Source organism: Callospermophilus lateralis, chromosome X, assembly GCF_048772815.1.
Source record: "Callospermophilus lateralis isolate mCalLat2 chromosome X, mCalLat2.hap1, whole genome shotgun sequence".
NCBI classification, from domain to species: Eukaryota; Metazoa; Chordata; class Mammalia; order Rodentia; family Sciuridae; genus Callospermophilus; species Callospermophilus lateralis.
In genome coordinates, this window is record NC_135325.1 from 51,650,770 (window position 1) to 51,663,251 (window position 12,482).

At 37.2% G+C, this 12,482-nt stretch overlaps 1 protein-coding gene across 2 annotated transcripts in view; it reads left to right on the top strand.

Annotated features, from left to right (window-relative positions):
• Positions 1-427: 427 nt before the first annotated feature.
• The window catches only part of Tex11 (testis expressed 11), a 285,555-nt gene continuing 273,500 nt past the window's right edge, over positions 428-12,482 (top strand). Inside the window, exons 1-2 of one of the 2 annotated variants that reach the window (XM_077106381.1) lie at positions 428-490; positions 1,288-1,345. In XM_077106381.1, coding sequence (XP_076962496.1) covers positions 1,309-1,345 — 37 coding nt within the window. In that variant the 5' untranslated portion in view covers positions 428-490; positions 1,288-1,308. The remainder of the gene's footprint in view (positions 491-1,287; positions 1,346-12,482) is intronic. The other variant, XM_077106382.1, reaches the window with a different exon arrangement.

The window sequence follows — 12,482 nt, forward strand, 5'->3', positions numbered from 1 at the left end:
GTCACTGAGACTGGTCTCAAACTCCTGGTCTCAAATGATCTTCAGGATTGTCTCTGAGTTTTGGTTCTACAGATGAGTCTGGATTCTTCGCCAATCTTGAATAACTATTGGGCAGTATTATGTACTTTATCTCCTCTCTACCTTGTGTATGTTTGTGTGTGAAGTTCAGCTGTCCTCTTTCCTGTAATCCTGGCCATCTACACTTTTTCCTCAATTATTTGTATTAGGTTTCCATTTTACATGATATTTGCTTCTTCCCAGTGAGTCTCACCCTGACTTCATCCAGTGATTCTCCCAGTTGCATTCCTAAGACCTAAGATCCAGAAAGGCCCCAAGCGTTAGGCTCTGAGATGCAGGGGAAAGGCCAATTGGGTGTGGCCTTTGATGACGTAGCCATAGGGGGAGGAGTTTTCCTAGTGTCCTTAGGCCCTGTACAGGATTTTGTGTAAAGGACACTGCAAGTGACTTCGGCATTGGCGTCCCGGCTAGGGTGAGTATTTAATGGGCAGGGGGTGTTAGAGGCGGCTTCGGGTATGGGTTAATTGGGTGATTTCTTTCCTTTTTAGCGGTTCACCCAGAGTCTGTTGCATGATGGGCAAATGCTGTACCACAGAGTTAAACTCCAGGCCAGCTGGGTAGTTGACAACTACCAATAAGATGTGCCCAACACGTTTTAGAGTGGATTTGAGACAGTGGTTTTAGACTATCAAGTGTCTGGGTGGCTGACTCTCAAGGTGAAAGGCAGTATTTTTTGCTGAGATGGGAGGACGCTGAGGAGCATTTCCTGGCCACTGAAAGGAGAAAAGAATAGTTACTGTAGTTTATATGTGGCCGACCTACTTCCATCAAAATGGGGAAGTTGGAGACGGTTGGTGACCGTTAGTAGTGGGGTGATGTAGGTGCTAGCTGTCTTTGAGATCGGGAAAGAAGATAGTGATTGGATGCTCTGGCCGGGCATGGGATTTTGAACCAATTAGGAGGAAGCAGCAAGTACCAACCAGACCAATCACAGGGCGCCCCTCACCCTAGTTCTCTTGTTGCTGGCCAAATTATGGTAAGAAAAGTCTTGGAATGGAATTTTGCAGGTCCCTTTATGTTGTAAGACAGCGTGGCCTTGTCCTACATTAACTGGCCCCGTCTTTCACCAATTTTTTTATGTTTTCAATTTTCTCCCCCCCCCCAGCCCCCACCCTATGGACAAGTAACAGGAAAAAATGTTTGGAAAGAAATTTATCCAGAAACTGGAAGATAAAGGACAGGATATTCAACTATTTTCTTATTTCGTAGGGCAGAGCAAGGGATTTAAAAATGGACGGTATCGACTTTCGTTTCATGGACTTTAAAGGTATCTAACTTTGCAGTATTAAAGAAAATAATCAAACTGTTGCATTATTTAGGACTTTCTAAATGTATTTTGTTTCAGAATTTTGACTTTGGAGTATCCATAACTCCAGCTTTTCTTTTAAATGAACCAAAAATGATACAGAATAAAGACACTGGGAAATTTTTATCAGCTAGTATAGGGAAACAGTGTTCATAATTTTTAACTTGTCTTTTCAGAATTTTTATGACATGAAAAATAACACTGGTTTAATAAGAAATAGAAACCTACTGAATTAAAAGTACATTTTAAAAGAATTATTGCAAGATCCTGAAGTGCCTTTCCATAGTCATCAGGGGAAAAAAATTTTTTTGGCAGTACGAGGGATTGAATTCTAGGCCTTGCACATGCTAGGTAATTGCTCTACCACCGAGCTACATCCCCAACCCTGAAAAATAGATTTTATTTAAGTGTGTAGTTTTAAGTTTAAGTGGTGTTTTATTGTGTCTTAACTCATTTGAAAATTGGTAATCCATGTATGGTATTTATGGGAACTCTCATAATAGAAAGCAATTTGATTGACCAGGTTCCACAACCAAGCCAGATATGGGAGGTTTTTTTTTTTTTTTTTTTTGGTGGGGGGTACCAGGGATTGAACCCAGGGGTATTTGACTACTGAGCCACATCCCCAGCCCTTTTTTGTATTTTATTTAGAGACAGGGTCTCACTGAGTTGCTTAGCTCCTCGGTTTTTTTTTTTTTTTTTTTTTTTTTTTTTTCCTGAGGCTGGTTTTGGACTCACAATCAGTAATAATCTGCCTCAGTAATAATCCCTAGCGGCTGGGATTACGGGCATGCACCACCATGCCCGGATTAGATATGGGAGTTTTTACATTGCATTCCTTTGTTCCTGGGGAAACAAAGACGTGTGATATATTCACAATCACGTAATGATAAATATATGAAAGTAAGGTGGCCACAAATCTATGATTTAAAAAAAGTTTAGGGGTCTGGGGTTGTGGCTCAGTGGCAGAACACTGGCCTAGCATGTGTGAGGCACTGGGTTCGATCCTCAGCACCACATATAAATAAAAAATAAAGGTACATCAACAACTAAAAAATATTTTTAAAAAGTTTAGGTCAGTATATTGTTAACGTTTCTCATTTTAAAATGATGACAGAGCAGGGGAGAGTGGGTAGCTGAGGGTTAGAGTGCTTGGCTAGCATGCCTAAGGCCCTGGGTTCTATCTCCAACACTGCAATTTAAAAAAAAATCTTTAAAAGATGATAAAGCCAGGGCTGGGGTTGTGACTCAGTGGTAGATCGCTTGCCTAGCACGTGCGGGAACTGGGTTAGATCCTCAGCACCACATAAAAATAAAATAAAGGTATTGTGTCCAACTACAACTAAAAAACAATTAAAAATGATAAAGCCCACTTCTCCTACCTTAAGTTTTAATTTAGGATATATTATCTAAAAGGTATAAGTGTGAAATAAGGATTATAACTTAAGTATATAGTATTTGATTGTAAGTTTTGGATCGAAGGAACCGCTGAGCTAGAGCCAGTCCATGTATTTGAGACCTTGTATTTACATAAACATTTGAAGCACACAGCAAAATATAGAGAATAATATAACAACTATATACCTACCACTAACTTTTGTCAAATCTTAACAGTTTGCCATATGCATCAGATATTTCATTGTTTCAAAGAACTAAAATATTGCATGTAACATTTTTTTTTGTACTACTGGGGATTGAAAGGGATTGAACCTAGGTAAAGCTTTCCTAGGTTCAATCCCCAGTAGTACAAAAAAAAATGTTTTTTTTTTCCTTTTTTTTTATTGGTTGTTCAAAACATTACAAAGCTCTTGACATATCATATTGTTTTTTTAAAAATATTTTTCTTCAGTTGTAGATGGACACAATGACTTTATTTTATTTGTTTATTTTTTACGTGTGCTGAGAATTGAACCCAGTGCCTCACACCTGCTAGGCCAGTGCTCTACCACTGAGCCACAACTCCAGCCCCTCATTGGTTTTTATTTTTAATTTTGAAGCAGGATCTCACTAAATTGCCCAGGCCAACCTCAAACTTGGAATCCTCCTACCTGAACCTCTCAAGTAACAGGGATTACAGGCATGCACCACCATGTCTGGCTCTTTTTAAAGTTTACATAATAAATATCATTTTATGTGTTTTTCCTGAAACTTATGTTTCTATTTGCCCCCCTCCCCAGCATTGTGGGTTTTTTGTTTTATTTTTAATTTCTGGGTTGTGTTTTGAATATTTACTCATATGTATATTTTAATTCTAGATTATTTATTTCCACTGCTGATTGGTAGTAGTACACTGAATGTAAATATACAGTTTATTTATTCAATCTCCTTTGTTTGACATATGAATTGTTTCAAATATTTGCTGTTACTACAACACTACAATGAATATTGTGTTTTGGGGTGTTTTGCAAGGATTTTCAAACATATTTTGCCACCATCTATGGCAATAAAATATGTTTTATGCCACATCCCAGTACTTACACACTGTAGCACAAGTTGAATGAAACTATTTTTTATCTTTTTTTTTTTTGTACTGGGGATTGAAACGAGTGGCACTTTACCACTGAGATACATCTTTGTCCCCCCCTTTTTTTTCTCTTAAAGAGAGAGAGAGAGAGGGAGAGAGAGAGAGAAAGAATTTTAATATCTATTCTTTAGCTATCAGCGGACACAACATCCTTCTTTGTATGTGGTGCTGAAGATCGAACCCGGGCCGCATGCATGCCAGGCGAGCACACCACTGCTTGAGCCACATCCCCAGCCCCATCTTTGTCCCTTTTAAAAAATATTTGATTTTTAGTTGTAGTTGGACACAATACTTAATTTTATTTATTTATTTTTATGTGGTGCTGAGGATTGAACTCAGGGCCTTGCACATGCTAGGTGAGCACTCTACCCCTGAGCCACAACTCCAGTCCCCAACCCTGTCCTTTTTTATTTTTTGTTTTCAGACAAGATCTCACTAATTTGTGATCCTCTTGCCTCAGCCTCCCAAAGTGCTGAGATTACAGGCATGTGCCACTGCACCCTGCTGTTCAGCATTTTTAAATGAAACAAAAAATGTAATAAGTAATATCAGCCAGAGTTGTGTGTGATGGCACATCCTGGAGACTCAGGAGGCTGAGGCATACGGATCACAAGTTTGACGCCAGCCTCAACAATTTAGGGAGATCCTAAGCAACTTATTGAGATCCTGCCTCAAAATAAAAGAATAAAAAGTGTTGGGGATATGGCTCAATGATTAAGTGCCCCTGGGCTCAATCCTGTTGCTAAAAATAAATAAATAAATAGTGCTTGGCACGACTCACTAAGTTGATTTATTTGTTGAGCTATTAGGGGGTGAGGCTCTAGGACAGTCCTGCTAGAATATAGTGCAAACATAAATAATTTTATATTTTTAGTAGTCACATTATAAAGGATTAAACAGAGTTGGGCATGGTGGCACACACCTATAATCCTAGCAATTTGGGAAACTGAGGCAAGAGGATCACAATTTCAAGGACAGGCTCAGTAACTTAGTGAGACCCTAAACAACTTAACACAACCCTGTTTCAAAATGAAAAATAAAAAGGGCTGGGGATATGGTTCAGTGGTTAAACACCCCCCATGTTAAAAAATAAATAAAAAGAGCTATACAGGTGAAATGAATTTTAATGATACACTGTTTAGCTCAGCATATCCAAAAGGTTATTATTTAAGCATATAATCAATACAGAATCATTAATGAGGGGCTGGGGTTGTAGCTCAATGGTTGAGTGTTTACCTCGCATGTGTGAGGCACTGGCTTCGATCCTCAGCACCATATACAAATAAAAATAAATAAATAAAGATATTGTGTCCATCTACAACTTAAAAATATTTAAAAAATTATTGAGATATTTTACATTTTGTTTTTTGGTACAAAATCTTTGAGTTTGATACTTTTTTTTTTTTTTTTTTTTTTGGTGCTAAGGATCAAACCCAGGGACTCATACGTGTTAAATAGCCTAGTATGTATTTTATACTTAAAACATATTTCATTTTAGTAGTATTCAGTAGTCAGTCACATGTGGCTAGTGGTTACCCTACTAGACAGTGCAGTATATATATGCTGGATCAAAAGCTATGAGCAACTTTAACTTTATAAATATTGCCAAATGGCTGTCCAAAATAGATTTAACAATTCATACTATCTTTTACCCTTCTCCTTCTACAAATCCTTGCTAATATTTGATATTGTCAGACTTAAAACTTTGCAAGGGTGAAGGGTATTCTTGTTTTTTTAATCTTAAAGTAATTTATTATTTTTAAATTTTAATTTGTTATATATGACAACAGAATGCATTACAATTCATATTACACATATAGAGCACAATTTTTCATATCTCTACTTGTACACAAAGTAGAGTCACATCCTTCGTGTCTTCATACATGTACTTAGGGTAATGATGACCATTGCATTCCACCGTCTTTCCTACCCCATCCCCCTCACTTCCTCTCCCTCCCCTATTCCCCTTTGCCCTAACTAGAGTTCATTTAATCCTCCCATCCCCCACCCCCTCAGCACATTATGGATCAGCATCCTTAAATCAGAAAAATCATTTGGCATTTATTTTTTGGGGATTGGCTAATTTCACTTAGCATTATATTCTGCAGCCCCATCCATTTACCTGGAAATGCCATGATTTTATTCTCTTTTAATGCTGAGTAATATTCCATTGTGTACATATACCACATATTCTTTATCCATTCATCTACTGAAGGGCATCTAGGTTGGCTCCACAGTTTAGCTATTGTGAATTGTGCTGCTATAAACATTGATGTGGCTGTGTCCCTGTAGTATGCTGTTTTTAAATCCTTTGGGTATAGACGGAGGAGTCTCCATCATGTCGGATTAGGCCCCAACTTCCTTAATAAATCTTTATCATGTTGGATTAGGGTATTCTTGTTTTTATTAACATTTAAAAATTTTTTTAATTAAAATTTAAAAAATTTTGTAGTTGTAGATAGACAGAATGCCTTTATTTTATTTATTTTTATGTGGTGCTAAGGATTGAACTCAGTGCCTCACACCTGCTAGGCAAGTGCTCAGCCACTGAGCTATAGCCCCAGCTCTTTAATTAACAATTTTTGAATAACTTTGTTTTGTTTTTTGGTGCTGAGGATTGTACCTAGGGCCACTCACATACTAAGCACACGTTCTACCACAGACCTATACCCCTAGCCCTGAAATAACTTTAGATTTACAGAAAAGTGGCAAAGATGCTACAGAGTTTTAATATACCTCTCAGCCAGTTTAATCTTCTTTAATGTTACCATCTTACATGGGTCTTGTTTTGATTTACATTTTTCTGACAATTAGCAAAGTTGAGAAATATAACATTCTTATCTCCTTAGAAAAGTCTTTATTCCCTTTTGCAGTCACTCCCCATCCCTCCACTCTCTACTCCATACACTTTTCTGATTTCTATTACTGTAGATTAGTTTATAAATAAAATCATTCAGTATGTATAGTTTTTTTCTGTTGTATCTTTCATGAAGCATAATTGTCTTGTGATTCACCCTTACTGGGGCATATATGAGTAGTTAATTTTTTTATTGCCTAGTAGTATTCCTCTGAATGAGTACTTTGCAATTTGTTTATCAGTTCATCAGTTGATGGATGTTCTTGGCTATTATGAATAAAGTTGCTATGAATATTCATGTGTAAGTTTTAAAAATGGATTTAGGCTGGGTGCTGTGGTGCACACCTGCAATCCCAGGGGGTTGGGAGGTTGAGACAGTAGGATCTCGAGTTCAAAACCAGCCTCAGCAAAAAGTGAGGCACTAAGCAACTCAGTGAGACCCTGTCTCTAAATAAAATACATAAAAGAAAAAATAGGGCTGGGGATGTGGCTCAGTGTTCTAGTGCCCCTGAGTTCAATTCCTGGTACCAAATAGTAATAGTAATAATAATAATAATAAAGTAGATTTAGGTCTTCATTTCTTTAGGGGAAAATACCTAGGAGTGGAATTGCTAGGATGCAAAATACTTTGCAAAAAACAAGGTTTCAGCAGATTGTCTAGAGTATTTTCTTTATGGAGGACAAGTTTTTGAAAGGCCCAAATTCTTTTTTTTTTTTTTTTTAGTACCAAGGATTGAACCTAAGGGTGCTTAACCACTGAGCCACATTCCAAGCCCCCCAAACTCTTAGTTTAAGAAATAATAGAAACTGGGCTGGGGGTTTTTCCTAAGCTTTACTGCCTGATTGAGAAAAATTCCCAAGACAAGCATCAGGACCATTCAAAATGGAAGGTGATTTAACAGGGGAAATAGCAAAAAGAAGTTGAATGGTGTTGAGAAAATATTTTTTAAAATTTTTTGTAGTTGTAGATAGACAGAATGCCTTTATTTTATTTGTTTGTTTTTATGTGGTGCTGAGAATCAATCCCAGTGCCTCACACATGCTAGGCAAGCACTCTGCCAGTGAACTACAGCCCCAGTCCAAGAAAATATTTTTAATGAGATAATTTAACCCAGTTGTCCTTTGCAATAATAGGTTTAATTCTTAAATAATGGCAACTGTTTGCCAAGCATTTTAGCTCCTTTTTCCTGTGGTTAGTTTGGAGACAAATTTTTATTTTCCTTTCTCTAAATTTCTATCTTCTTTCCATTTGTTATTACACAAATACCCTTATGATCTATTACAGTATTGATTTACATTTTCTTTTTGTTTTATTTATAATGATTGTTAGGAAGATAGATATTAGTTAGTTTGGCTTGTCAAATCTTCAGGAAATAGCTAGGTGTGATAGTGTGTCCCTATAATCCCAGCTACTTGGGACACTGAGGCAGAAGGATCACAAGTTCAGGGCCAGCCTGGGCAACTTAGAGTGACCCTGTTGCAAAATTAAAAAAAAAAAAAAATGGATGAGGATGTAGCTCAGTGATAGGAATGGCCCTGAGTTCAATACCCAGTGCTTCCACCACTACCACCACAACAAAAGACTACAGAAAATAATGTGTGTGTGTGTGTGTGTGTGTGTGTATACGTATAATATATATTATACGTACACACACATATATATATCCTGTCCAATAGAAATAGTGTGTATATATATATATATATATATATATATATATATATATATATACTGGTCCTGTCCAATAGAAATATAAGGTGTGTTACAAAAGTAATTTTAAATTTTCTAGTAGGCACATTAAAAAAGTAAAAATAAATAGATAAAATTAATTTTTTAATATTTTTAGTATTTATTTTTCAGTTGTAGATGGACATAATACCTTTATTTAATTTATTTATTTATACGTGGTGCTGAGGATCAAACCCAGTGCCTTGCATGTGCTAGGCGAGTGCTCTGCCACTGAGCCACAACCCCAGCCCCCAAATTAATTTTAATGATAATTTCAATACTGTCTTTTAGCCGAGCATATCCAAAATATTGTATTAACATGTAATCAATATACAAAATTACTGAGATATTTTATATCCTTTTTTTGGTACCCAGGGGTGCTCCATCACAAAGCTGGATCCTCAGTGCCTCCACCCTGTTTGAGATAGGGTCTCATTAAGTTGCTGAGGCTGGCCTCAAACTTGCAATCCTCTGCCTCAGCCTCCTAAATCTCTACAATTGTAGGCATGTGCCATCATGATTGGCTGTTTTTTTTTTTTGTACCAAGTCCTTGAAATCTGCTATGTATTTTGTAATTATAGTACATCTTAATTTTTTTCCTATCACTGGGATTCTAGTGCTCAAAATAGACAGGTGCTCTCCCACTACCCTCCAGCTCCACATGCTGCAATTGGGATTACCCACATTTCAAGAGCTCAGTATTGCTACCCTATTAGACAGTACAGGTCTAGACTAAAAAGTGTAGTAGAAAAAGTCACCTAAGATGATTGTCTTTCATTAAATCTCAAAGGACTTCATTTATTTGGAAGCCTCCCTGAGCTGTCTTTTCTCATTCCTTGAAATGCCACAGTGGGACCCTTATATTAGGAATGGCAGAATTATTAAGAAATGTCCCAACAGAGGGCAACATAGTTTATAGAATCATGAGTATGTCTACTATATAGCCTGTGCTGAAATCTCACTGAGATATTCATTGGGGGTCACCTGGTATGCACCAATTAGATAGAAATAATACAGTTTTTGAAATAAAGAGATTGAATGAACAAGGTAATTAAACCTTCTTAATGTGGCATACAGTATCTTTCAGGCTTTGGCCTCTCTATTTTTTTTTTCTTTTTTGGTACTGGGGATTGAAACCAGGGGTGCTTCACCACTGTGCTACATCTCTAGCCCTTTCCTTTTTTAAAATTTTGAGACAGCTAAGTTGCTAGCACTGGCCTTGAACTTGAAATCCTTCTGCATCAGCCTCATATGTTGCTGGAATTTTAGGTGTGTGCCACTCCATCTGGTTCCTGCACACCTTTCTAATGGTGTTTCCTGTAACCATCCTTTTTCTCCAGTCGTGCATAAGTACTTATGGTTCTTTGAACCCATCATCCTTTTCCACATATTTATGTTTCTCCCTCTGGTATGTTATTTCCTTTAATATTTGCCTGGGAATCTTTAATCTATCCTTGAAGGCCAACCTCAAATCATGTCTCAGTGAGGCCTATCCACCATTCCTAATCCTATCCCTCAAATAGGCAGATTTACTCAGTCCTTTGTACTCATACCACTTAGCATATTATTATGTAATTTGTTTTATTTTCTCTTGATAGTGTGATCCTCTTAATGGCATTGATTGCCTCACTTATCTTTATGTTCGTAGAAAGATGTCCAGTGTCTACCTGATACTGGACATTCAATAAACGTTTGTTGAATTAAGTTTTACAAGGAGACATGTAGTGCTAGCCAAAGCGGAAGAATGCATTTGCCATGGATTCTGTTCAGGGCTATGCTATTAATAGCTTTGATCTTGGGCAAGTTAGTTGACTACTCTGTTCTTTATTTTATTAAATATTTTTATTGGTACATAATACTTATACATGATAGTGGGATTTATTGTGACATATATATGCACATGATTTGATCAATTTAATTCCCCATTACCTCTCTTTTGCCTCCCTTCCTTCCTCCCCCTGATCCCCTTCCATTATCTTATCTCCCTTTTATTTTCATGAGATCCTTTTCCTCCCTTATTCTCTCTGGCTTTAACATAAGAGAGAAAACATATGAACCTTGACTTTTTTAGTCTGGCTTATTTTTCTTACCATAATGCTCTCCAGTTCTATCCACTTTCCTGGAGATGACATAATTTAATTTTCTTTATGGATGAATAGAACTCTAGTGTGCATAGATACCACATTTTCTTTATGTATTCATCTACTGATAGACACCTAGGCTGGTTCTATAACTTGGGTTCTGTGAATTATGCTGAAATAAATATGGGTATGCATATATCTCTATAGAATGATGACTTTCATTATTTTGTATAAATACTGAGGAGAGAAGTGGTATAGCTGGATCATATGGTGGTTCTATTCCTAGTCATCTACCAGGTACCATGACCGGAAACACCAGACCAAAGAATTCCTCCCTAGTTCCTGGCCAACATTTATTGTTACTTGTATTCTTGATTATTGCCATTCTAATTGGACTGAGATAAAATCTCAGTGTAGTTTTGGTTTTCTTTGCTTTTTTTTTTTTTTTTTGCATTGCTGGGATTAAACCTGGAGCCTTGCTAGGCAAGCACTGTACCACTGAGACACATAACCATCCTTCTATGCTTTATTTTTAAAAAGTCTTTTTAGTTGTGATACCTTTATCTTGTTTACTTAGTTTTTTCATTTTATTTATTCTAATTTGTCATATATGACAGCAGAACGCAATTTAATTCATATTACACAAACAGAGCACAATTTTTCATGTCTCTGGTTGTACAGAGTCACACCGTTTATGTTTTTATTTAATTTTTTTTTAATATGGGGTGCTGGGGATCTAACCCAGTGCCCTACGCAATGCTATGCAAGTGCTCTACCTCAGCCCCTCTGTGCTTTTAAAAAAATTTTTTGGGGGGTACCAGGGATTGAACTCAGGGCCACTCGACCACTGAGCCACATCCCCAGCCCTATTTTTTGTATTTTATTTAGAGAAAGGTTCTCACTGAGTTGCTTAGTGCCTCGCTTTTGCTGAGGCTGGCTTTGGACTCGGGATCCTCCTGCTTCAGCCTCCTGAGCCACTGGGATTACAGGTGTGTGCCACCACACCTGGTGCTTTATTTTATTTTATTTTATTTTTTTTAAAGAGAAAGAGAGAGAGAGAAAGAGAGAGAGAGAATATTAATATTTATTTTTTAGTTTTCGGCAGACACAACATCTTTGTATGTGGTGCGGAAGATCGAACCCAGGCCACACACATGCCAGGCGAGCGTGCTACCATTTGAGCCACATCCCCAGCCCTGGTGCTTTATTTTAATCAGTTGTAAAATTTAGAGTATGTTACTAGAATTTTAAGGCAATTTTAAGCTCTAAAAAAAATTGGTTGACTGATGTGTGTGTGTGTCTGTATATATATGACTTGTGTCGAAATGACTTTAATCTCCTCAGGGGAGGGGACTATGTCTTATTCATGTTGTATCTTTGGTGTTTATCAAATAACCTGGCTCATTAAATGTTTATTAAGTGAATGAGTAAAGTAACTCTTGTTTATTTCATTCATATTAACGTTGTCACCAGCTCACCAGGAATGACTGTTTTTAAAAATTAATTAATTATTTTCTGTGGTACTAGGGATTGAACACAGGGACACTTTATAAAACACTGAGCTACATCCTCAACCCTTTTTCCCTCTCACTTTTTTTATTATTTTGAGGCAAGGTTAAGACCTTGCTAAATTGCTGAGGATGGCCTTGAAATTTTGATCCTCCTGCTTCAGGCTACCAAGTTGCTGACATTAGAGGTGTATGCCACCATGCCTGGGGACTCTGTCCTTTCTTTTTCTTTTCTTTTTTGTGGTGCTGGGGATTGAACCCAGGGTCTTGTGCATGTGAGCAAGCACTCTACCAACTGAGCTATATCCCCAGCGCTGTGTCCTTTTTTAATTAATGATGATTTGGAATTTTGGGGAGGATGTGCTGAAGATTGAACCCAGGGCCTTGTGCATGCTACGCAAG